Source organism: Ciconia boyciana, chromosome 3 (assembly GCF_034638445.1).
Source record: "Ciconia boyciana chromosome 3, ASM3463844v1, whole genome shotgun sequence".
In the NCBI taxonomy this organism is placed as follows: domain Eukaryota; kingdom Metazoa; phylum Chordata; class Aves; order Ciconiiformes; family Ciconiidae; genus Ciconia; species Ciconia boyciana.
In genome coordinates this window covers 117,754,300-117,780,046 of record NC_132936.1, presented here as the reverse complement: position 1 = coordinate 117,780,046, position 25,747 = coordinate 117,754,300, and the positions used below count along the sequence as shown (strand labels likewise).

The 25,747-nt window shown below is 47.5% G+C and overlaps 1 protein-coding gene across 5 annotated transcripts; it reads right to left on the bottom strand.

Annotated features, from left to right (window-relative positions):
- Positions 1-1,089: 1,089 nt before the first annotated feature.
- Positions 1,090-25,611, bottom strand: CEP68 (centrosomal protein 68). Of its 5 annotated transcripts, XM_072857364.1 has the most exons (10): positions 19,697-25,611; positions 19,104-19,255; positions 16,694-16,802; positions 7,516-7,944; positions 5,552-6,994; positions 4,035-4,157; positions 3,700-3,796; positions 2,660-2,814; positions 2,417-2,531; positions 1,090-1,535 (listed from the first exon to the last, which is right to left on the bottom strand). In XM_072857364.1, the coding sequence occupies exons 4-10, from the start codon at positions 7,897-7,899 to the stop codon at positions 1,504-1,506; spliced, it is 2,349 nt and encodes a 782-aa protein (XP_072713465.1). In that variant the 5' UTR covers positions 7,900-7,944; positions 16,694-16,802; positions 19,104-19,255; positions 19,697-25,611; the 3' UTR covers positions 1,090-1,503. The 5 variants fall into 5 exon arrangements, with proteins under 5 accessions (XP_072713465.1, XP_072713467.1, XP_072713464.1 ...); XM_072857366.1 differs by having other exon boundaries at positions 7,836-7,944; positions 19,104-25,611; XM_072857363.1 differs by lacking the exons at positions 16,694-16,802; positions 19,104-19,255; positions 19,697-25,611 and adding exons at positions 11,303-11,965; positions 12,273-12,291.
- Between the last annotated feature and the right edge of the window lie 136 nt (positions 25,612-25,747).

The following is a 25,747-nucleotide window of genomic DNA, read 5'->3' as shown; positions in this document are numbered from 1 at the left end:
TGTCTTTGATTCCTTTGGTTGTCAGGCTGGAGGTGTGTGGAAGAAGGTAGAACAGGCCTAAAAAATCCTGCACAAGGGCACTGGAGTGTGCTGTGTACTTGCCTGTGTGCTGAAAGAGTAAATACCTTTGACATAATGGGTCAGGCTTAAGACTTGCAAGTGGTAGCAAACAGGCAGCAGTAGCCTTTCCTTGCATGTAACTTCCATCCTGCCCTGCTGTAAGGCTTTGTTTAAGCATCATCCTGAATGCCCATAGGTACAGGAGCTGGTGTGGGTAAAGCCAGTGAGACCAATCTCGCTGTAACCATTTGCTTGAGCCTTTTTGTTGAACTTACGCTGATCTATGAATTGTCACCTGTGGCTTGGCAATAAAAAAAAGTTGCCCTTTAAGCTGAGGAGGTAGAAGATGGGACAGTATCAAAAACCCCCCACAAAACCCAATGAATTATTTGTAATTTGTAACTGCTTCGGTTTAACTATCCTGCTTTGGTTTAACTATGCTTTCACCTTCTACTTGTGCAGTACAGAAACTTCACGTTGTTCTGTTCACAAGAATGGGAGGAAATGATGTATTCTGCACAAGAACAGGATGAGCACCATTTGGTTTAAAGGTTAATTAAAGCCAAGTACACCAACATTCTGTAGCTGGCTGTAACTTTTTGGCTGCTTACCTTGTTACGCTGCTTCAGAAATGCCCTTTTCTGTTGCAGAGAGGGTTTGGAAACCCTTTATGACTGTTTTGTGAGCAGTGATGAACTGCACAAAAGCTGTTAAGAGGGGAAAGGCACAACTCTTCACCCAGAGAAACCAGCACAGCCCTAACACCACTACTGCAAAGAACAGGTAACAGGAGTTTATACATAACCTGGTTCTTCCCCAAGTGTACTCACCTGTTTATTATTTGATCAAGACTCATGTAGCATTCATACAGCTCTTTGTGTTTATGCATAAGAAAACTGAAAGTTAAACAGGCTCTGCTTCAGCAGGGAATGGTAATTATAAACAGGAGTTCAGTTTGCTCCCAAGAACCAGAAGGAGTTGCTATTTCTTGGCTTCTAGCACCTATTTTTGAAGAGCATAAACAACACATGAGAACACAGCTATTAAAATCACACGGCTTTACTTAGAAGTGAGTTGCACGGCACACTATGGATTACTCAGTTAAAAAACAGTGTGTTCCTGACATTTTGCTAACACATGGAACAGGCCACTTCAATAAAAAAGGAAAGCTACATTAAAAAACAAACCAAAAAAAGGCCAGCTGTACATTCCTCACTCACAAAACTCCCCAATGTAGTCAAGCACTATTAGCTAGACATCCCAGTAGCCAAGTAACTGCTGTACAGCTTGCCTTTCTCAAGCCATGGTAAAAATAACCAAACTGAAATCAGCCCGGGCTGGCTGACTCCAAACACTGTGATCATACGAATTTGGCATCTCTGCGAGAGGTGAAAGAGGTGGTTTGGTGCTTGCTGCATTTCTTCTCAGCCATCCTGAGAGTGGCTAACAAAGCCCAGGTCTGATAGAGGCAGCACCTGAAATAAAATGGATTAAGTAAGTTTGCTGCTGTGCTTTGACTGCAATCCAACAAACCAACCAAACCCCCGTGCTATACTTAGATCACCTCCACGTATGCTCAGTAGTGTATAGCATATAGTTACATATATTTAGCAATTTCAAAACAAAACAAAAACCTTAAGATATTGTTACTCTCCTCTAAAGCGCTGGAAATATTTCTTCCCCTTTGCAACTCCAAATTTTAAGGCATGCTGTGGAGTGGGCCATGGGGAAATAAACGGTCTGAGCTAATGGGGGTGGGAGGGTGGTGGGGGGCCCAAGGTCATCCTGCTGTTCCTAAATTCCTACCTCTTGGTGCTCAGAAGCTCTTGAGAGCTTTCCTGTGTCTCTGGACCCAGCGCCTTGCTAACAACCATGATCGTTTCCTACCGGTATGGTTTTATAGTGATTCCCAATCACAGCATGAGTGGCCGAGGGACCCAGCAGCACACAGGTGACCCCATTTACACTATGACTGCCCTCAAGCCCCACACCCCCCTCCATCCCTTTACGCTAACAATCCTGCCATGCCCTCCTGAAACACTTTTGTCTCTGCAGTTTTATTTGAAGGAAGATGTTCAAGAAATCAAGCAAACAAGTTCTCTAGCCCATATTTTACACCTGAATCCACTTGCTTCCCTTTCCCACCATGACATGGCAAGCAGAATTTTTTTTTTGGGGAGGGGAGGGAAGAGGGGAAAAACCCCAACCAACCAAAAACCACCCTTTTCCCAGCTTCCCTCTGCTGTCCAAGTGATTTCAGTAGAGCAGCTGTCTGCTGACATCCCCTCCACCCTGACTGACAGTGACCTGCCCGCCAGCTCCCCAGGTCCCTCCGAGGAGCTGCCATCGCTCTCACCACGCTCTTGGGTTTCATCAGCTGGGCCCCCGACACACTGCTCTTCCCCCAACACGCATTCAAAGACGATGGGGCATCCATTTTGAGATCGCCCTTGCTTTCTTCGCCTTTTAGGCTTTCCAAACATCAGATTAAAAGAAATAATAAGGCCTGGTGTATAGTGTTTGCTAATTAAAGTGTTTATCTTCCTACGCTTCCCTCCCTCTCCCCCCCATAGAAAGGCTGGTTTGCCCTCCTGCTTACCGACTGAGCAGCCGTCTGCTGCACCCCCTTGTCCTCCATCCTGTCCTCGCCCTGCATGGGACCCATGGCAGCTAGAACGGACTTGTACAAGTGCTCCGCATGGGTTTCAAGCTCTTCTGACTCTTTTGCAATCAAACCCAGCGTGTCTTTCAGAGCTGGAAAACAAAACGTATGATGGAGGTGGTAGTAACGTGACAATTCAATGTCTGTAAGAGCAGTAAGAGAGAGTTCCACTCGCCCAGACAAATGTTTGAAGGAAATTGAGTGTTAGAAATCTATAAGCCGATCTTCATCCCATCTAAGCTGTGATGCAGAGTTTGGAGGGGGTGGGAAGCAACCTAGGAGGCTCCAGGTTAAGAGTGAAGATACAGAAATAGGGGCTCCCAAAGGAAACCTTTGGGACTGTGTAAGAAAGCCACATAATGCGGCACTCGACCACTAAAGCCCCTTTGGTGACTGCAGACACAGCCCGCCCTTTAGAAATCCCTTGTGCTGGATGCACTAAATCACGGGAGTGACTGCCCGACACGTGCTGCGCCACCAGCCAGCCTGGGCTGTCTCCCCAAATTGGCTGCCAACCCCCACCCTGGGATGCACCGAGTGCAAGTGGGGTGTGAAAATCACCTCCTCCTGCGCTGGACAAAAGCATCTCCTCCAGCTGCAGGCCAACAGCATCCCACAGCCCAGCGTGAGCTGGCCATGCTGCCGTTAAGATAAAAACCTAAGAGACCCATAAGAGGCAGAAATGCATCCATCACCCACGATGGATGGCATGGTGCAAGGCAGGGGTCAAGGCATGGTGCAGCTGAGAGCGCTTGGGATTAATCCCTTCAAACCTCCACGTCACCTCACCTCCAAGTCTCCGGACAGCAACGGAGGTGTAAACCCCTTTTTGTTCCCATACAGCTGCTGAATGGCAAACTCCGCCCACTGCTTCCCCACCCACACACACATGGGGACAGGGATTTCGGGGGGCAGACACTACGGCCAGCATCACAGGCTGTGTCCATGATCAGCCCTGCTCAAGTGCTCCTCCTCACCTGGCGAATTCGATGCCATGCAGTCGAGGAGAGCTTCTCCTCTCTCCAGCACGCTCTCCGTCAGGCTCCGGTGGTTGGCCACGTCTTTCCTGAACTCCTGGGAAAGGAAGGAGAAGAGGAGCTGCTTAGAAGGGTTTTTTGGAAGACACACACCTGCAGCAGATTGCCTGAGGAGCAGTTTCCCCTGAGCAGGTTCCCACTGTTCCCAAATTCGGCTTTGCAGACCTGATGCACCCCGCATCACCCACCTGGACCGTGCCAGCAGTGTCTTGCTTTGTGCTGCTGGCTGTCCGCAGCACCAAAGAAGGGGAAGAAAAGCCAGCGCCAATACCTACCAAGTAGCGGTGCAGCGATGCCTTCACACTCTTGGCATCAGGTGAGGCTGGGACCCAGCTGTCGGTGACGTCCGCGACATGGTACAGCCAACGAATCAGCTCTTCCAGCTGGCAGCAAAACATCTACTTAACAAAGCACAACAAAAGGGGTTACTTATCTATTTCTGCAACAAAGATACGGCAGGGACAGCAGCAGGTGAGCTGGCGGTGTTTCAGAAAGCACCTGCTCCCTCCTGCTCTCCGACCATGGGGCTGGCGGCATCTGCCTCCTCTCAGCACACAAACATCCCTAAGCTTGGGAAACCAAGGGTCAACAGAAAAAAAGAAAAAAAAAAGGAAAAAAGCAAATTAAAACCCTAAACACACCCCAAAACCACTGTGTGGCAAGAATTGAGGGTCACCATGAAAAGGCTGCTACAGAGAGGTGTCAGAAGCCAGTGGCACCCAGGCTGAAAGAAGGGGTTTGCCTCCACCACCTCCCAGCCGAAGAGACACCCTCCTCCTCACCAGAGCCACACAGTTAATTTGCAGTTGCTTTTCCCCAAGGGTTCATCTCGTTCAATTAAGTGCTTTCATTTATTTTTAAAGCGTCTCAGTAAGGGATTATTTTTTTAAGATGCTGCAGGGGCCAGAAACCCTGGGGCCTCTGCTCTCACTGAAACCAGACTCCAGCCCTGCTCCTGCTCCTTGGGAGTCGGGGTTTTACTATAAAGCTGAGCTGCTTCTCCCTGTCATCGTGATTTGGGGCAACAGATACACCTTAATGCTGACAGTAGGAAAGACCCTTTTAAATCCCATACAAGAGTTATTCCCATACAAGAGGAGGGGATGAGTTGCACTGGTGTTTGCAGCTATGTGCATGATAACAATTTCTCTCTTGCAAACAGCCCAGCATCGCTTCCAAATTCAGGCTGGGGTGGGGAAGAAGATGGAGGGGAAGGCAGGGAGCAATCCCACTGGCCAGGGAGCACAGCACTGGTGGCAGGATGGCCATGAGGCATCACTCCCCCAAAAAATAAAAATTTACAAACTAATCAGGAAGCTCTTCAGAGAAACCCCACCAGTTCTGCCTGGCCTTATTATACCCTTAAGCAGGACCCAGCCCAGGGAAGACGAGCGAGCCCGGGCTGAAGGGCAGGGCTGTCCACACCGCATTAAGTAGCCAGAGCGATGGGGCAGGCAGCGAATGCCGGATTTCACGCTGGTCCAGCCCCGACCGCGGCTCTCGCATCTTTGCCGGTGCAGGGGCGCACAGGACGGGCGGGGTGGGAGAAGCCGAGTGCCACATTTCCACCGAGCCTAGCCCCACGATGCTGAGCCCCAGGAAAAGTGAGACAGGCTTTTCCTCCATCAGAAGAAATTACCTGCACCTGTGAGCCTCCCTGCATTAATTACTACCAGCTGCCAGGCACCAACCATCATGCAGAAGGAGAAGCCTTAATTAATTGTGCCATAAACACAGGCACATTTTATGCAAGATCTTCCCATAATAAGCTTTATTTCTGGTCTCAGCCTACCTTAACACACTGGGCAAGGGACTCGCTCTGCTGGCTCTTCTTCGGATGTCCCTTGACCCGTGGCTCATTTAGGTACATCCCATCCAGTGCGTCCCTCAGACCAGTCGGTACATGAAGCCCGCGCAGAGGATGTCTGTGGATCTGGCCACATGATTCAGTGTTTTCCCAGCCGGGCTTTCGAGAGCTGCAGGGATGCCACAGCCCACCATAATCCTCAATATTCCCTCTTTCGTCCCTGCCACCTGCTTCTCCAAAAGGAGCCAACTCGGATGAAAGGGGCCTGTGGTTGCTGTGACTTGGAAGCTTATGGTGGTCATGCCCGGGAGTCCTTATAGTTAAGGAAAGGTCGGACAAAAACTGAGCCAGCCTTTCCAGCTCCCGCAGTCTCGGAGGCAGGGAGAGAAATTCTTCATCACCCTCCCACTCTTTCCTCAGGGGGAGCACTCGTGTTGTAGGTAAAAACCTATTCATGCTTTTCACCTGCCCTTTATAGTTTGGAAAGGGGCTCCCTCTGGTACACCAGCTTCTCCCATCCGCAGCAGCACGGCCAAATGAACCTGGCCCAGCTGACTCCGTTGTTACATTCTTAGCAAAACCTATAGAAGGACGAGAGGAAGCACTCTTTGCAAAGGATGCTTTTGCAATAGGTAAAGGTTCATAGTAAGAACCAGCTCCTGAGCAGCCTCTTTTTCCAGGCCCCGGGGTGGAGGACCTCCCTGCAGAGGCCACAAACCTCTGACGTCCATTTTCTCCACTTCCCCAAGCCTGCCCACCTCGGCCGTAGATGCTGGTGGACCTCGATGTGCCCTCGGGGGAAACAGAAAAGCTGTCCAAACCTATTCCTGAGTCGTGCAGGAAAGCCTCTGGCATCTTTCCCAGCTTGTACCTTGGCTTCAGCGGATAAGCATAATCCAGCAAGTCCTCGTATTCTTTATTGGGGTTCCAGTGGGGTGAGCGACGGTCCGGAGACGGGGGTAACGAATCCGGTATGGCACATGCCCAGTAATCGGCTTGGTAGGACGACATCTCTCTGATGCGCTCCACGGTGGCATGGTCACCAAGCAGAGGACTGAAGGGCTTGCGTGCCCGTGGCACCCTGCCTTCTGCCGCACCCCATCGACAGCATGGGTCCCGGGCGGCGGTAGCCGCAGGAGAAGGCACGTCTGTGCTGGCCAGCAAGCTTCGGGTCGTCTCTTTGGAGAGGCCATTTTCTTCTGAAGACAGAGTAGAGAAGCTTGATGCAGAGCGGCTCCGCAGGGCACTCTCGGGGCTGGGGGGGGTTTGGGGCCGCAGGAGCTCTGGGGTGGAGGAAAATGGGGACTGAGCTCCCAGCCTTCGGCTCCGCGGGCTGGCACAGACATCGTGGCAGCTTCCAGCAAGGATGCTCTCCTCTGCAGAGCTGCGCCGGCTGGATGCTGGCTCCCAACAGCCCAATGCCTTCACCTGCTCGAGGATGGGGGCAAAAAGGAAAGGGAGAGAGAGAGAGACGCATAAAATGAAGCACAGCATCCAGACAAAAGGCTCCTTTGTGTCTGGACATGGAGATGAAAGCCCAGCCCTGGACCTGCCGTGAGGAGAGGCTGGAAGGGGAACTCTGTTCCATCTGCAGGATGGCACGCAGCTGCTCGGAGCGGGGCTTGTTTTTAAGGAAACGCAACCCAAGGGTTCGGGATGCTGCACCAGTCATTTTGCAGCAAGAGGCACTTATTTAAGGAGCCCTGTCCCAAGCAACTTTCCAGCTCCGTGGTGGCAATATGGGAGCAGAGGCAACGGCTCAGGTGTTGGAGCCAAGCCCTTCCCCACTGCATGGCTTCGCCTGGGGCTGGGGTGGGCACACTCTGGCTGGAAGAGATGGCAAGCCCTTGCTAGGATAGCAATGAGATGGCAAGCCCAGATTTACAAGTCCCCACCTCGCCTGGGACCTCCCGGTGATGCAGCAACAGATGCACGTACAACCCTCTCACCTGCTGCTCTTCTGAGGAGTGGAACCGGTGGCTAACACAAGGATGCACATCACCGCCATCGGCGGCTCTATAAATTAACATTTCTGTCTCCGAGAGGCTTGCTCTTGCACTGGGAAATCTGGATGTGGATGCTGAAGACACTTCTTGGCGGTAGCTCGAGCCTCCCTGGGTAACACCAGTGGCCAAGCGACTGCGTCCACTCATTGCCGCGCTCTCCGTCCCTTGCGGGCAGGGCTTGGCTTCCTCTGCCCCTAAAAGCCGGCGCAGGCTGTCTACTAGCTCCGGGTAGTCCATCTCCACCTCTGTGCAGTCCCACCTACCATCATCCTCAGCTTTCCCACTCAGTGAGGCTTCAGAAAGCGATTTTCCCACATCCACAGCCATCGGGACAGAACTTCTTCTGCAAGACGATGCTGAGCCTTGGGGTCTCTGAAATACACAACACACAGTAGTAGCAACTCGCGGTCCCTGCCTTGTCTCCACGCCAAGTAAAGAAACTGGTTATGTCTAATAATGAAGAGCTTAAGCATGTTTGGGTCAGACCCCAAAAAATCATAAAATTGCATCTCGGTGCATCGAGTGGGACAAAGGAAAGAGCAAACCGGCCTTTGTGTCTCAGCAGTGTTTTCTGGTTTTGAGGACACGATGCACAGGGAAAATCTAAAGCTCTGGCTGCTCTGAGAACAAACCTGTGCTTTATACCATGCCGGCATGGTGCACCTGTCTCCTGAATTAATGGCCAATCTCACAAACAGTTTGTACACCATGAGGTTACTGAGCCCAAATGAGACATCATTAACTAGGACATAAAGCACCTATTAGCATGGCTGAGCCCTGAAGGCCATTGGGGTGGAAAGTTGAGGGTTTTTTAAGAGACAAACTCAAAACCTTGAAATGGAAGCCACCCAGAAGTGAGAAGCATATATAAAAAATAAGAGGGGGAGGTAGGAGACTGTAAAACCCAAACCTGGTGCTTAGCTCTGCCACTTCTACCTCAATTCATGAATTTAACTCTTTGTGAAATGAATTAATGGAAATACTTGCTCAACAGATGACACATTTTCAAGTGTGCTGTACAGCCAACCCCACTGCATCTTGCTGCAAATCCTTCTAACATGAGATATTTTTCTCAAAGCCTGAGCCCTGGGTGCTCCACGCACGGAGATGCTCCACCACCACCCTCTCGCTGCCCACACTGGACTTGGGCAAGGAGCTGCAGCAGGACAACCAATGACCCAGATCAAAGCAACCGAATATAGCACACGAGGGACCTTGTTTTGTGAACACCAGCCACAGCCAAGCACCTCTGCTTGCGTTCACCAAGCTAGCAGGACCCAAAAAATACTCTCAACAGAAATGACACCTTGCAGGCTCCTTGCAGAGCATCAAAACTGGCACTGCCAAAATCCCCATGCATAGGCTCTGCGCTGCTCGGTTGCAGGCGGGCATGCTCAGAGCCCTGGGAATACCAAAGCTTCTTCCAGCAACTCTGGGCCGAACCAGGGTGCCGGCATTAGGAAAACATCGGCAGACTGGTTTTGCCAATACTCAACCAGCTACTGCTGGGCTAGTGATGGAGAGGCCAGCCAAGGGAGCGTCAACAGCAAACTCAACTTACAAAGAAATTAAAAAAAAGAGGAAAGAAAGTATTCCCAAACAATACTTGGAAGTGGGAAACAAGTTGATACTCACACCCTCCATCAGCTCTTTTGTTGTGATCTCGTTTTATGATCCACCCCTCCGGCCACGGGGGTTTTCCCACGGGCAGAGCCCATGCATGCAAACAAAGAGCAGCGGGGCAACGCGCCGGGTCTCCAGGGGAGACCGAATCTCCGGCACAGCCCACGGCAGGCACTGCAGCTGCCTTCCCCCTCCCAGAGAGCCGGCAGCCCGTGCAACTGCCGGGCAGCTATATTCAGCATGGCAGCAGCTGCGGAGAGGGTGAGTAAAGCCCAGGCTCTCCCGGCCCTCCACACAAGCCGCGTCCCTCTGCCGACACCTGGACTCACCCACTGGATCGCTTAAGTCGCTAACAAATACAACCCTACACACATCATGTTATCCTAAAAGCGACGGTATTGCTTTCTTTTTTCCCCCCAAAAAAGGTTGTATATCCAAACAAAAAGCCATGGTAATTGCAATAAACTGAACTGATAGACCCACCCCTGCTAAATTCCCTACATATTATACAACAATATATCATTAAAATATATGTAAGCATATATATCTTGTTTAACAGAAGGTAGATTTCTGATGCTAACAGAACGAGTATCCCAAACCACTCACGAAGCCATGTGTGTTTCCCACATAGCGTGTGTGCGATTTCTTCACGTATCCATCACATAGATTTTTAAGGCCAGAGATCTCCTGTGCCCCAGGACGCAGCCCTGTTACCTGCCAGCCTTCACTGACTCCCATTCGGTCCCTCTGAATTCGTTTTGTTTAGACAGTCAGGCGAGCAAGTATTAGCAAATCGAATGCCAAATCCAACTTACAGGTGATTTAAATGCCCAGAAAATCCCCTGAGATATATTTGTTTACCGGCTTTGAAAGCCAGGGCCCTGGCCGCAAGGAGAAACGATGCTCGCTGGTTGGATTCCTCCTCTTCCAAACAAAACCTAATGAGCAAAAAGCCGCCGGGGTGACAAATCGTAAGGTATTGTGTATTAAATTCCAGGATCTGTTTCAGAGCCTAAGAGCCTGCTTCAAATTCACCATTTTGGGCGCTTTTGCTCCGTGACAAGCAGCAGGTGATTCAGCAGAGAACATCACTAATTATCATGACATGAACAGGCATCTCACCGGCTCTAATCCCTCCTTGCACATACTGGCAGCGCTGTACATCCAAATGATCCAGTAAATATAAATCTTAACAGAGAGGAGGGCGCTGGACACCCGTAGCTTAGGACATAAATGCCCCACAATCAGTTCTGTTGTTGGGTAGTGATTTTAAAAAATATAGAAAAGAAAGAAAAGCTTAACAAGGCATCAAAGCAGACTTTAAAGTTTTAAATTGACTGTGCAGTAATTAATGATTGACCTCGATACCTCTCTATTTTTAAGAAGATACCACAATTAAATTCAAAGTGATGTTGAACACCATTAAATTCAAAGTGATGTTAAATTCAAAGTGATGTTGAACATCATGAAATCCATCAGATTTAGTAGCTTGAGTCATGTGTCAGTCAGCCCAATAAAAACAACTATAAAAAAACATATATAAGCTTGACCTTAAATCTGAAAAGCATGTGTTATTTAAAAAAAAATCATAGGTCACAACCCATCTGTTATTTTTGTAACTCTATGCAGGAGTGCAAAGGTTGAACTATTCTGAACTTTCAAGACTATCTGTTGATCTTACGGATGCAGCATGCAGCGATATACATTTCTATGATGCCATCAGTCTTTAAAAAAAGAGCAAGTGCTGGTTCACAGCTTCGTTAAATCTCCAGAAGCTAACTAGAAGCTAAAGAGAAACCAGGAAACCTGCCAATACACACCAGTGAGGGTAAATCTGCTAATTTCAGAATTTGTAAGGATATTCAAAGGGCCACCAGAGATTTCACTGCATTTTCAAAAGTCTCTAATTCAGGCAGCTGATTTAAATTAATTTCAGGAGGAGCTGGACATCCAGCCACACCTGAATGCAAACTACATGGGGAAGTCGCACACATCCCGTACATAGAACAATCAGGCAAAAAGCTGTATTTCAAAACAGGCTGAAAATGCAAATGCCACTAAGTGCAACTCCCACCTACAAGAGCATCTAGAAAATAAGGTTTCTCACCATTTTCCAGTAAAACTGCAAAAATTCAGAGGTCGGGTTGCCGGTGGTGGTGACACATCAAGATGAGAAGAAGCAAGCCCAAATCCTCAGGCAGGACTGACACGGCTATGAAGACGGATGTATGACCGCAGCTTTAGGCATGGCGGAGACTTTCCACTGGCCTTAAAACCATAGGAAAACGGCCAGAAATCCCAGCTACGCCTGAGCCCTCAATTGTCTCCCCAGCGATGGGACAGCACAGGAACGGCACCCACGACCGCTTGTTTTAGATAACAGATGAAGACGGTGGCTGTTTCATTCATTTTAACAGGGGAAGGTCCACGGGAATCTCTCAAGAAAAGCAATCTCTGAACTTTTTCGCGTCATCAAAAGAAAGCTGCCTGCCAAAGAGTTGCACAAAACCCAGAGAACAAGAGCTCTGTCCCAAGTGACGTCCCATCGTCCGTGGGTATCACTTGGCTGGTGGACCAACAAGAGCAGCTGATGCTGATAGAGTTTCCGTCTCCCACCAGCTCCGGTTTTTGCTAGGGAGGGGTTTTTTTTGTTGTTTTTTTTTTTGGAAAAAACAGACTGCTCTTGCCTTTCAGGCCTGCAAGATCTGAGTTTTGGTATTTTTTTGCTCCTCTTCTTGCATGCTTTCTGCTCGAAAAAGCCTTTCCGCAGCTGAAAAAAAAGGGCAGATTAACAAAAACCCCACGAAATAAAGGCAATAAAGCCGAGGAGGCACCGCACCCTAGGGATGCCCTGAACTGCTGGAGACACGGATGCAACGCGCCACGGGTAACGGGGACGGGCTTCCAACGCCAAAGCCGCCCGCTCCTCCCCCGCGACCCCCGAGCACGGCCCCCCGGGCGGCCACGGCAGCGCCCGGAGCGGCTCCCGGCTCCCAGCTTCCCCCCCCCCGGCCCCGGGCTCCGCCGCCGCCTCGCCCCAGCCCGGCCCGGCCCGGCCCGGCCCGGCCCGCACCTACCGAGCGGCGGCCGCCCCCGCCCCCACGCCCCCCGGCCCGTGTCCCAGCCAATGGGAGCGGGGGCGCTACGTCAACAAGGGCGCCCTTGCGGCCCGGCAGCCAATGGGAGCGGAGCGTGGCGCTGGGCCCCGCGGCGCCGCCGCGACTCCGCCCCCCGCGCTGGGCCGGGGAGGGGCCGCACCGCTCCCGCCCGGCCCCGGCCCCGGCCCCGGCCCCGCTCCCGGCCCCCGCTCCCGGCCCCCGCTCCCGGCCCTTGGCAGAGTACGGAGTGGAGGAAGTTAGCCGCCTGCCACCGAGGCCTTGAGGAGCCCCCCGAGACCGGCGGGCGCTGCTGTTGGTGGGGCAGCATCAATCGCTCCCATCCCAGTGCCCTTGAGGAGGTTGCTGCAATTTTAGGGTGTTTCCTTTTATCTTATAGATTGACCTTCCCGGGGCTAAGCTGTGCGCTGGCAGCCTCCGCTCCTCTCTGGGCGTTACCGCGCTCTTTCTGGAGTGGAAAACCATCTAAAAATGGTATTGCATGAGCGATGACTGTAAGCGTGATGGCAAATGGATTTTAGCATCCTGCAAGTGTAACGCAAAGCCCCTTGAGCAGGCAGGAAGAGGTCCCGGTGCAAGACCTCCCTCCCTCGCAGCAGAGTGTGTCCAGGGGCCGGTTGTCAGATGCCGGTCGTGCCCTGCCATTTGGGCAGCTTTCTGGGTTGAGTCCTTGCACCACACATTGAAGAGGGCTGCTCTGGGGTTGGTACCCAGGCAGACCCTTCTTTGGTGGATGGAGTAGCCATATCCTGGCGTGTGCCCATGTCCCGTAGAAAATACAAACCTTTTCCCATAGTCCATATAGTCCCATAGTCCATAGTCCATATAGAATCAGTCCATAGGCTGATTCTGGTTTTTGTCTGTGTCATCTGCTCCTGGAACTTATTTCTTAGCTAATGCTGAGATTTCTAGAGGTCAGTTATCTGATAAAGCACTTTATAAATGACATTGTTGCCAGCTTTAGGCCATGAAGGACCAAAGAGGCATCTTGGGTTCACTCAGCAGGCTGGTGGCAGGGTGAGGGGAACAACACAGGTATCCCAAGTCCCTGGCTAGTGATTCGGTCCACTGGCCACGCTCCTCAGCTCCGCAGAGTGTTCCAGCTCTGCCACCCCGTGTATTATGGTCCAGATTCCCAGCTGCTACGACCCGGGTTTATTCTACTGACCTCAATGGAACTGGCCCCATTTACCGTCCTGGAGGATCTTGCTTTTTCTCTCCAGAGGAACAGAGTGGGAATATCTTTTTCAGGGCTGCTTCAAAAAAGCAGAGCTGTAACGCTGCGGTATAACATGGTACAGCGTGCTCAGAAGAACTCACAGCCAAGAAAAAACCCACATCATCTCTGTTCCTTTGTAATATTTGCATATTTGGGGTTTCTTTGATGAATGTTACAGCAGGTCTTCTGGAGGGCTGCACATCTCCCTGCCTCAGATGCACACTTTTGAGAGCTGGCTTTTTGCTGGAATTCAGGAAGGCTTGTGAAATAAAAGTCCTTCAAAAATGTTGTTCATTGCTTATTCTCCAGGGAGCCAGTTGCCTGCCAGTAGAGGCCGTGCTGATTTCAGGCGAGTCGAAAGGCTGAAGCATGGATGGGTCATGATTCATACCCAGGCTCGGCTGTTTTTAGCTGGTTTAAATTACTTGCAAGCTGCCAGACATTGTTCTCGGAGCTGAATAGCGCTCGGCTGTGGTCTCAGCCCCGGCAGGAAAGGTTTACATCCTGTTCTGTCTCTGATCAAACGAGTGCCAGGTTGTCTACAAGAACAGCCAGAGCACAACAAAATCTTTCCCCTCTCCTTGGGCTCATGCTGAGAGGGTGTCAATAAACAAGGGGGGAATAAACTGGTGATCTAAAGGAGAGATTAATGAAAAATTCCAGGGAAATTATACGGGTTTTCATCCGCTGACATCTGGCCCTCTCTGTTAGGAACTTTGCTGAAAAGAAACTAGTTTATTTGATCTATAATATAGGGTCAAGTCTAGCCAAAGTCCCATCCAAGGTCACTCAAGGCTGGCAAAGACTAAGATGGATGTTTTCTTGCTGATTTGAGACCTCAGGATTCTTTCAGATTTGTGTTTTTCAGCAAGAAGGTTCTCCAGCAAAGACAAATTATTTCACCCAATCTGTGGATGACAGCACTTCAGCAGTAATCCCATATCTATGATGTGAAGTAGAGCTTGCTTGTGATGATCAGATTTGAAAGTGGTGCATTTCTAGTATATGAGAAGCTGGGATAGGAAGACTCCATTTTCTTCAAAAAATTCTACCTTCTTGCTGGGAATATCCATGGTTTTGTACAGAACCAGATCCGTCAGGAGCACTAGCTGTATGTATCCTGAGTTTTAATATGCCCATAACCAATGATGTGCTGTTATCCAGAGTTTTTGGCACATCAGTTTGTAATTTCTTTCTACTTGAACGGTCTCACACTACAAGCCAGATAGATAGTTATCACTCTGCGATGAAACCTGAAGCCTGGATGTGCACCATATGCTCTTGCATAGCATCTGCACTATCTTCGGCATCAAATTTCAGTCTCACAATGCAAATGTTTGGGATGGATGAGATGTCAGCAAATGCAGGGCTTGGAGCTGACCTATTTGTTCCCAGAGCATTGCTAGCAATATTAATAGAGTACTGGAGTGGAAAGAAAAACTGGTTGTAATCACTTTGCCATCTTTTGGCCAGCAGTATGGCATTATCTGTGGGGAGGATTTGCCTGCATTTGGAAAATTATTCCGTTTCTGATGCTGTGCCTCAGACAGCCAGAGAGTTAATATTACATGTAACTCATTAGTACACCTGCCTATCTTCCAGTGTTATCATCGAGGTGGGAAGGAGCTGCCGCAAGCATTCTTTGCTTCTGTTGGATACATCAAAGTGATTGACATTAGTCCTTTCCTGTGTTAAAATTGGCACTGATTTATAAAATCAGTCACTCAGGCACTGATTTATAAAAATACCTATGTTGCAGCCTGACAGCACTGCATTCCTCGCCCCTTAAGGACAGGCTGCCTGGCAAACTCCCTCACCCATGGTTCTGGGCAGGAGCCGTCTTCATACAAACTGCTCAGGACTCTGTTCGCTGTGCACTCGCTCTGCGTAACCCTTCTCTGAAAGGTGTTTGCAGGGAGAGGTCCTTCTCTTCTTGAGGCTAACAACCCTTTTCTTTTCCCCAGAAGTCAGGATTTCCACATCTTGGACTGTTCCCCTTGTTCTCCTCTTGATTCTCACTCTTTGGGACATGTTTCTTTGAAGCTCAACACCTAAACCTGGTCCAAAACTCCTGCGTGTGCTTGGCTATTAGGCAAAACTGGTATGGTAGTCCAGGCTGTGTTCCTGTTTACACACCCTGGTATAGTATCTGCCTTATTCACAGCGCAAGGCATTTGACTCATGCTTCTGACTGCCCGTAACTTCCTGATCCTGCTCCTTAATCTACCATTTCCCACCAGTATTAGTGCAGTTAATTTCTCTCATCTAGACTAATTCTTTGCAGCCTCTGTTGCCCAGACCTTCTCTTGGTTTTTCTGATGTTGCTATGAATTTCAGCCCTGCACTCTTCCATGTTCCCAGACCTTCTCCTCCAGGTGGGACCTGAAGATTTTTCTCTGTTCCAACATTTGTGTCACTAATCAACTACTTATGGTCCGGGACCTATGGTAAGCCCCTGAGGAATCCAGTCATTTGGCTGGACAGTCACTCTAGTAATGTCTAAATAAGCAGGTTCAAACTCAGCCATGTTGCTTTAGCTTCTTTATAAAGTCATGAGAATCATAGAATCGTAGAATGGTTTGGGTTGGAAGGGACCTTAAAGATCATCTAGTTCCAACCCCCCCTGCCATGGGCAGGGACACCTCCCACTAGACCAGGTTGCTTAAAGATGAGAAGACTCATTGAAAGCCTACAAACTTTCCCTCAGTCTTCTAGATCTTCATAGCTACTACTGTACTATTACTAAATATTTCCTAAAAAGGTAGCTGCTTCTTTTTCTTCCTGATTTTGGAGAAGCACCTAAAAAATATGACTTAAGCACACCCAAGGCAGCTGATAAATGAAACGTATAAGGCAGGATTAATGAAGAACAGAAGAAAAACTAGAGTGACATCTATTTTAGTGTCAGCATTGAAGTGCAGAGCAATGAACCCCAGTGCTAGCAACTGGGCAATTTCAGTTCTTTACCACTAGGTTGCTCAGCTGGACAGAGTGGCAGGATTTAGCCCAAGAAGGTGGTCAACTAGAAATTGCACTTCTCCTTTCTGGCCACACGATGTGCCCATCACACCACGAACAGCCTGGCCGGACCTCCAGCAGCAGGAGACCCAGCCACAAAGGCAGGTGTTTCAAGTTTCCATATTCCCCCAAAACATCTCCTTACCTCTGCCCAGGCCCTCTAGGTCCCGTGGTGCAGAGGGGGATGAATGGGATGGAGTTGGCGTGGTCCAGACGCTTCGCCTTTCCTCTTGTTGGATGAAGGTGACACATTGCTGTGAAATAAAAATAGGAGCCAGCTGGTCAAGAGATGGTGGCAGCTTTTGATCAATGTGAATTATAATGGGCAATGAATAATTGGGATTAATTTTACTTTCTAAATGTGAGATTTTACTGCTGCTTTCAGTGGGGAATGTGAGAGATTGCTTTTTCATTCTAATTGCTGGGATGTCTTGGCCCTTTGTCATTTGTATGTTGTCCTGAGCAGAACCGAGAGGCGCTTTAAAACCAGAGCTGGGATCTGCAGGAACTAGTCGTCAGTGCAGAGATTTGTAAAAGAAATATTGGGACTAGTATGTATGAAAATCTGTTTATGTAAGCATCAGAAGAAATAGCAGAGCGAGTGGGGAAGAACAGCTTGTATTCATAATAAATGACACCATTCCTAGCAAAAAATTTGAGCCTATGTTGTTTTATCAAGGCCAGAAGGTCCGCACACCAATAGGACCATAGCACACACAACGTGTTCATGAAAGACCCTCCCTTCTGATAAGAGGAGGATGGCAGCATATCACATCTCCCGTTCCTTCTGCTGGCAGCCTAGCAGGAAGAGAGGCTGCAGCAAAGGATCACCATAAAAAAACCTATCGATTCTTAAAGATTATTAAAGAACTGTCCTGAAACTGGGAGGTTTAGTGAAGATTTGAGAGCCGTCATCTCTTGTTGTGTATGTTGCACGCAAGTGATTGGGGCCAGACCACTTGAACAACCATGTCTCATTGCTTGTGAGCGTGAGTGAATGAAATCTATAAGAGAACGAGTGCAGGCGGGTAAAATCAGCTTAAAATGTAAATAAATACCATAGTGCCCTTCTGTAAGATCTACACTGAGTTTGGCCACACTGGTTTCCTCCCTCAGCAAGAATGGTACTGCTGTAAGGACAAAGCCTGGTGCCTCCAGGATGCTCAGTGAGTCAAATTACTTGAGCCGATTAACGATGCAATACTAGGGAAGCTTAATCTTAACAGTTTGGCTGCTGTTGGTTGGAACCTACTCGGTTTGCGAGATTTGAGTTGCAAATGTTTGTAGGCATCCCTCAAACTCTAGTAGCTGTAGGCATTGCCATCTAATTATACTCTAGCACACCACGATGAAGAGAATCCAGATCTGCCTGACTGTGTACATGTTTTGGTGACACAGTAATTACCGTAATTTACATCGCATTGCTGATCACTATCCTGTGGAGAGGGTGAAGTCCTGTTACCCAAGCCTGTGGAGTGGCTTTACATTGCATCTCTGGTCCTCGGTTTCAGAGCCAGTTTGTAATCTGCCTGGTCCCTGGCATATATTTTGACAAACCCAACCCTTATGATCATGAGGATGACTTTCAAAATGTGGAAATAAATTCCAGCTGCTACCCTACTTGCCCAGTCTAAAACCACAGGTATCTTCTGTAGCATGGTGGCTCAACTCTGATATCCAAGATGCAAGAACTTGCAAGAACACCAAGTTAGCTGTAAACTTGCCAAGGTATTTTCATGCACGTGACAGCTCACGAGACTCCCAAGAGGTACAACATATTTGTACGTCCGCTTGAATGCTCATAATGGGAAGATAGCAGAGATCTGATTTTCAACAAGCTAACATCAATCTACATATTTGGAAGATGACCTGTTAGCACAGCTGTACCACACAACCTGTTCGACCCAAACCATTCATTTCACAGCAGAACAAAATGGTGTTGTCTTCCGTTTAACTAACTCACAAAGCACTTCCCTATAATTATAACTATCTTAATCAGACAAACTAGGGATTAAAAAAAAAAAAAAAAGACTAATCTGCTCCTTGGCCATAAGTGGATTTCCTCTGCAAATATTAAGTTACAACAATAGCAGTGGTTTGTGTTATAAATTTATTTTTAAATGCTTTTCTTCATGTGAACTAGACAAATGTGTGTCACATGCCTAGAGCTTTTTAGAAGGAAGAAATGGGGAGCATTTTCCTGAGAACTGTCTTCCTCTTAAAAAAAGACAAAATTATTAAGCAACCGGAAAGCATGTGGCCAGACTGGTAGGTGGTGGTAGAAAAACAAAATAAAGTAATTGAACTTTAATTAGAACTTTTTCCAACTTTTATCTCTTCGTTGAAATATTGTAAGAAACTTTATCTATTTTGCTTGGCGTTAATAATAATGCCTGGCAAGTCCTAATAAAGTCTTGCCTGAGTCAGCTGGGACTCAGCCTAAGGCTTGACTCAGTTCTCATTACAAGCAATCATTCCATGTTTTTCCATGGGTCTCATAAAGCTTCATGTGTTTCAAATGGCAAGGCACTACAGCTCTGACAACCACCACTTACCTCAGAAGATTTCAGAAAACCTGCTTGGTTTAGGCAGCAGCCATCTCTGTATCCGAAGCTGACATTTGAATGGCTAGGGGCTAGGGTTCAAGAGGGCTTCTCTGTTAGCTCGCTGGTCTAGTGTTCCTCCAGGTATCTCCTTGGGCTTTCAGCTAGGCGGCAAGAAGACAAAGACACAACCATGGGGTCAGAGAGGCTTTTGGGAAACCACCACATTGATGGTTTTGTAAAAGTCACACACAGTCTCAGTCACTATTTGTAAGTCATACATAGGCAGGTCCTTCAAATTATACTTCTTTCTTCTGGTGCTTGCAATTTTTGCAAATTTTGCACCCTTGTTTATTAGTTCTGGGACCAGAATTTAATGCTTGAAACTAACCTAACTACACTTATGTAGTAGATTTTTTTTCAGGATTTGTGATATTCTGTATTGTACATCTCAGGATAAAATCTACCCTACAGAGACATATGAGCTTTTAATGGAAAAGCGATATCAAAACCACTTTGACAGCAAACCCAGGCCCTCAGTTCTGGAACCAGCACACTGCTCAGACTGACTGTGTGCATCCAATGCAAAATCACCCTGAACTTACCAGTCCGGTTGCCTACTGTAAAGGATTTGCTAGATGATTTCTCCTGCTCCTCAATCCTCCTCCAGGGAACAAAGTCTGCTTGGCAGAATAGGCAGCAGGTCTGTCTGTCAGTCCTTGTACTCTGCTATGGCACACATAGACAAAAAATACCTACTATTCTGAACTCCCCCAAGGCCCCCATACAGCTGTGTACCTCTGCAGAGGGCTTGGAGAAATACTACCCCATGTAGGCTTGCCCTGGGCTCCAGGGGAAGGGGTTAAATGGAGTGATACACTGACAATCAGTGACAGCAGCCTGCCAGCAAAGGGCATGATCTGGGAAAGTGGACCTGAGTACCAAGTCACACAACTCCCGTTCAGGGGCATTTCCAAAGGAGTCGCAGAGAGTTTGCCAGCTGCTTAGGCAAGGTTGATCCAGCTAAAAGGCTAGGTCTTCTCCAAACAAAGATGGAAACGCATATTCTATTTGGAGTGATTTTTATTTCACATTGAGAAGCTACACAAAGAGAGAACAAATATACATTGCCATGAGAGAGGGGGGGAAGAGAGAGAGCATTCTATTGTGTCACCCTCCTAATACAACGAACCATCTCAACCTGAGCCCCAGGACTGTTTTCTCCCTGGGCAGGCAGGGAGAGTTTTTACGCTGAAGGGTACACTACACAGAAAACACCTGTAATATCTACCCCAGGGTGACACACCCCCAGACACAGCAATATGGTCTTTTTTTGCACATGTGCACACAACATGTTCTTGGTAGATAATAAAAAGGCTGATACAGCGTCACATGGATCAAACCCATAGCTTTAAAAGAGGAACAGTTACAGATGTTCATAAGGATCAACACACCCACATGGCACAAGTACTTACTTAATGGAGTGTTTACTCTAAGCACTAGGTTTTATCTGAAGGCAGATACCTTTGTATCAGTGATACTGGATTGTACTGGAGCAGATGACAGTGAATTTCAGAGTTCATCTGTCTGTCGTTTTATTAAAGTAATTAATCAAATGGCTTAGCATATAAAAATACAAGAATCCTCCCTCCTAATCAGAGCAGTTTGTGTTCACGTAGAAATAAAAGCACACACGCATACATACATCAGAGGCAGGATTGCTGACAGAGAGCTTACAGGGTAAAGAAAAGAAACTCACTTTCCCTGTCCCACACCAGGACATCACGTTCTCCCTCCTGTCTCCAGGGATAATGGAGTCTCTCACCTTTGGTGCATAGTTATATTCAAAAGCCAAACAGCAACTTGGAATTTGTCCTGAAGGGAATCGGACAAGGCACCATTAAGGATAATAAGGCAGATTGTGTACCTCTGCTGCAGAGACTCCTTGTGCCTTAGGGGTGGTCCTACTGTCCCTGAATCTAGAAGGATTAATCAAAATCTAATAAAAATCTTCACCCTCACAAAGTGGTGAGTGAGTCAGTCTCAGTTTGCCATAAACAAGAAGCAATTCAGAAAAAGAGGCTCATCTCCCATTAGCAGAGGTACGCTCAGCTATTTGTAGCGCTACACACGGTCTCCATCTTGTACAGCACGTACTTTGTGGATGACCTTACAAAAGTGTAGCCAGGATAGTGACAAAGGAAGTCTAAATAAGATTATATTCTTAAAAGATTGCAATATTCAGGGATGGCAAACACATTACCTCCACAGTGGTCCTCAGGGAAGTAATGTCAACAGAGCATCTATTGTGGGGCAGAGCAGGGAGGCAGCCATGGCTGGGCTACCTTGGTCACAATTATTTGACTTATTAAGTGTAAAATGTCATTAAGGTATTGCCTTAATGAAGTAGGGTTTTCTTCAGCCCAGCCCCTCCTCCAAAGTTGAAGCTATGTCTTTGTCCCCTTGTAACAGGATGTGAGACAGTCTATGTCCTCACACGGGACTAGAATATCTTTAAGTTTAATCTATGTACTATAGGAGCCTGGTACTGCCGGCAGCTGGGCAGTCTCCAGGGTCCACAGCAGACTCTGTAGGAGGGATACAGAGAAGGAAAACCAATCAAAAAATGAGCAAGTTTTGCTTCTGCATCAACACTGGCCATCTAGAAAATACATTTTTCTTGGGGGAGGCACCATGTCATAGGAATACTGTGAGCATGTAAAATGCCTCTAGTCATAGCAACGAATTTTAAAAATGTTCCTTTACTGCTGCTTTACTGAACATGATCATCTTAAGAGGACCAGACCAAACCCCTATGCTGCTAAGGAGGTATCATCTCCATCTTACCAAGGAGGTAACATCTCTAGAAGTCCACAGGCCACTGAAAGCTCAGGAAATTACATTAATGCACACCAGCAAAGGCCCTGGCCCGTCCATTTTGTGGCATTCCTTCTGGTTCTTAAAAAAGCTACAATCCAAACCAGTTAATATGTGGAGTATTTTTTATGGTTAAGCACAATTCTTTCTGTGGGAATGTAATCCAGGGGGATGCAGGCATGTGTAAACAGTTTCCTTCAGAGAAGATTTCCCTTGGTAATTTCTTTCTGCAATGTGTAGCTGCAATTAACTTAAGTTGCACTGACATGCCATATGCAGTTTAGATTCAGTTACTAAGCACATGTTTGCAAAAGAAGTGTATTACTTTCTCAGCATTGTTATCAGAAGGAGCAAGCGAAAGCTATCCTAAGGAACATCTAATACCAAATTTCTTGGTCTCTGTGGCTTAAAACCACACTGATAACTTTGCATTACAACAGGGTTGGCTCAAAATTCATTTCCTTGTGCTGGTCCCTGTCGGTAGGCCTACTTGCCTTGCAAACAGCATCTGTGGCCTTGGGAAAGACAAGTATAAATGTTTCTTGAGGACTTGAAGTAAGAGCAGTTGGCCTGCTGGAATGTCCACAGTCCGCACCTCCTTTTTCCTTTTCTATTAAAAAATCCATCCTAGAGGGAAGACAACTCTCCTACTTCTACACTTCTCCCCTTCCATTCCTCCAGAAAGAGAAGTGATCATCCTGCACTAACATGCTATTAATACTCTGGTATCAATATTCGAATATATTTATAAACCCCCAGATGTTAATTTTTTTTAGGTAGGTGATAGTTGTTAGCTAACAATGAACTTGGCTTCAGGATTCGAGGTCTGCTCCTAGCCTGCTTGATGATTCTTTGTGTGACTCGAGAAAGCGTTCTTTCACCTTTTTCTTCGTGCATTCGCTTCTGCAGCTGTGAAATGGTGCCTGCTGGTCATAAAAGTCTGTAAAGACTCCATGCAGAGAATGAATAGCATGTTAACAGTAACTTCCCAAGCCGGTGCTCACATGTGAGGACAGAGAGCTACTGGAGCCAAATAAGGCTCTTGATCACTTCTTGTCAGACTTAAAATATCAGTGGCAACTGTCTCAACATGTTGCGCAATGTCTGGAAAAAGTTTCAGATCATTTCTCATACTCTTTTGGCTCCTTCCTGAAACTGAAGCAGCAAGTGAACATGGCTTTCATCAATATACTCGCATAGATAACAAGGTCTTCTTTGTCCTCAGAGAATAATGACTACCATGCATTTATCTGAGGAGCATTTGTTCCAGCTATCCTGCAAGGGGGAATGTGGGTCAATCTCTGATCCAGAACTGTACCGTTATTTCTCTGTGGTCATGGCTAGCAGCCAGCAGCAGCTTATCAGAGCCCCACGCTGGCGTGCTGCATGCTTTGTTGTTGCACAGTGACGATGTGCTTCAGAAACATCAGCACTCGGCGTCTGCCTCTCCCTGCAAATCCTGGCCAGTCAGCGGGCAGGGGTTTGCATTGTCTCTGCTACGTGCTGGACAAATGCCTGCAGTCTTTTTGATGCTATCTGTATCAAAACACTAAGGAAAGATGCTTCATTCGTTGTTTTAGTTTCTTTATCCACTTGCTTACACTGTCCTCTGTGATGCTCCCCCTGCAACCCTCCAGCTCTTCCTTCTTTTTCTCCCATCTTTTCGCCTGTACTGCCAAGACAACTTGTTTTTTTTTAGTTGAAAAGCTCTTTCTTCCATTGAAACTAGACAGAAATGAAGCTGTTGAGGCTCCTAATTTAGATGTTGAATCCATGGTGAGGTCTGTTATTTTACCTGAACCTAAGCTTTCATGGCATCCCAGGTGGAGATGGAAGGAGGCAGATATAACAGGGCACTGTGCCCCCCCTTGACTAAATCACATCCGCTTTTTGAAATGCAACTCACTGACACTAGCTCCCCCCTTTTCCCTGAGTTAGTCTAGCAAATCCACACATTGGATCTCCTTTCCATCACAGTCATTCATACTCTAGCTCAATGCAACTCTGATTTCATGATGCATACTTTAATTATTTGATTCCTTTCAGATTTTTGAAAAGTTTATTATTTTTTAAGATTTAGTGGCCTGTGTTTTAAGAGTGCTTTCCCAACACTGCGACTCACTATCCACACTATTCCTTGTGAGAGACAGGTAAGTATCTGTAAACTTAATTTACAGAAAAGGAAGCACAGGCAGAGGATCTACGTGGCCTGCCTAATTCTGTGCTGTTCATCAGTCACAGGATCAGTCATTACAGGCAGGTCTGCGAGTGATTATGAACTGCCATGGACCAGCTAAAAATCAATGAAGATGTGACATTTTTCCTTTGGTGAAAGTTTGTCTTTTGGTCCTTTGATTTTCTACCTGAAGCCCATTGCTCATTGCCTGTGGGAGGGTCAGGGGAAAAAAAAGATTATTTCCGACAGGAGGATGCTTTCCAGTGTCTGTGGAAATGTGCTGTGCTAGCAGAGGACCAGAGTGAAGATTCAGCTTGGATTGTTGACCAACACTGAAAATCTTTGCAGAAAGAGGTGGTGGGTTTGTACCTTTTGCAAGCTCGAGGACATAACCTACAACATATGGCAGGGTGGTCAGTCACAAAGATACCAGGGCCTTTGACTTGACTGAAAATGGAACTGTCTAAATGCCTCAGTTTTCATTATTGCTGCTGTAAAACATGGAGGAACCACAGGAGAATGAGCCTAAGAATGGTGACATTGGGTCATGTCCATCTCTGGCACTGGCCGCAGCAAATGCCCAGGGAAGAGTATAGGAACAGAGCAAGCACATATGAAACCTTCCTGCCCCTCATACTGTTCCCCCAACCTCTCGCCACCTCCAGCTCAGGGCATTGCCTCTTCAGGCAGTAACAGGGCTGCCCAGAAAAGACAAAGCAGAGGTTGTTTCACTAACTGATTTGGTACTTTGGCTGGCTCCACATTTCTGTTATGTCCGAAGGACACAGTCCTGTTTGTCACATCCCTGCAGGGGAAGGCCTGGGTTTGCCCTAGTCTGTTTTCAACACAAAAGCCATCCTGATTGCAAAAGCCATCCCCAGAAGGGTTTAAAGTCCTTTGCAATTACCGAATCTTGTAGTGCAATTACCAACACACCAGCCAAGACTCAGCTAAAGCTCAGTTCCTGGGAATAATGAGTCTTTACTGAAAATATCCTAATAGCAGCCAAGTGCTGGCACCCTCCATCGCTCATTACAGCTTTTCAGGCATCCATAGCCACATCTCACAGCACAGAACAAGCACCTTTCTCAGGATGAGAGACAGATACTGCTCCGCACTCTCAGAGCAACTCTTTAAAATACTAAGTCTCACAAACCTCTGGTGAGTTAAGGACAGGAGCAAGGCAGAATGCAAACTACTTTCCCAAGGACCAGCTGGAGCCCTCGAAACTTTGTCCACTCTCCCATTTATAGCTGAGTCACCGATACATAAAAACAGCATAGGGCATTCCAGGATGAGATCAGGCAGTGACAGATAAAGCATGGAGTGCAAAGCCAATCCTGGAGAAGGAGAAATAAAAGATGGTCCAAAACAGTCAAAGAAAATTCACTGAAAAAGAGAAGGTAAAATTGGAAGAATAAATGGCATCAGAGACAAAATGGGACTGCATAAGCCAAAGACTTGCAGACTCTTCTCTTCCATATTCCCATATCTTTCTCCCAAAAAGCTGTACTAGAGGGTAGGACATGAGCTGTCTGTAGCCTGCTTTCCTAAGGAGAAGCTTTGTACCTTCCAAAAAAAAAAAAAAGACTAAAACCAAAAA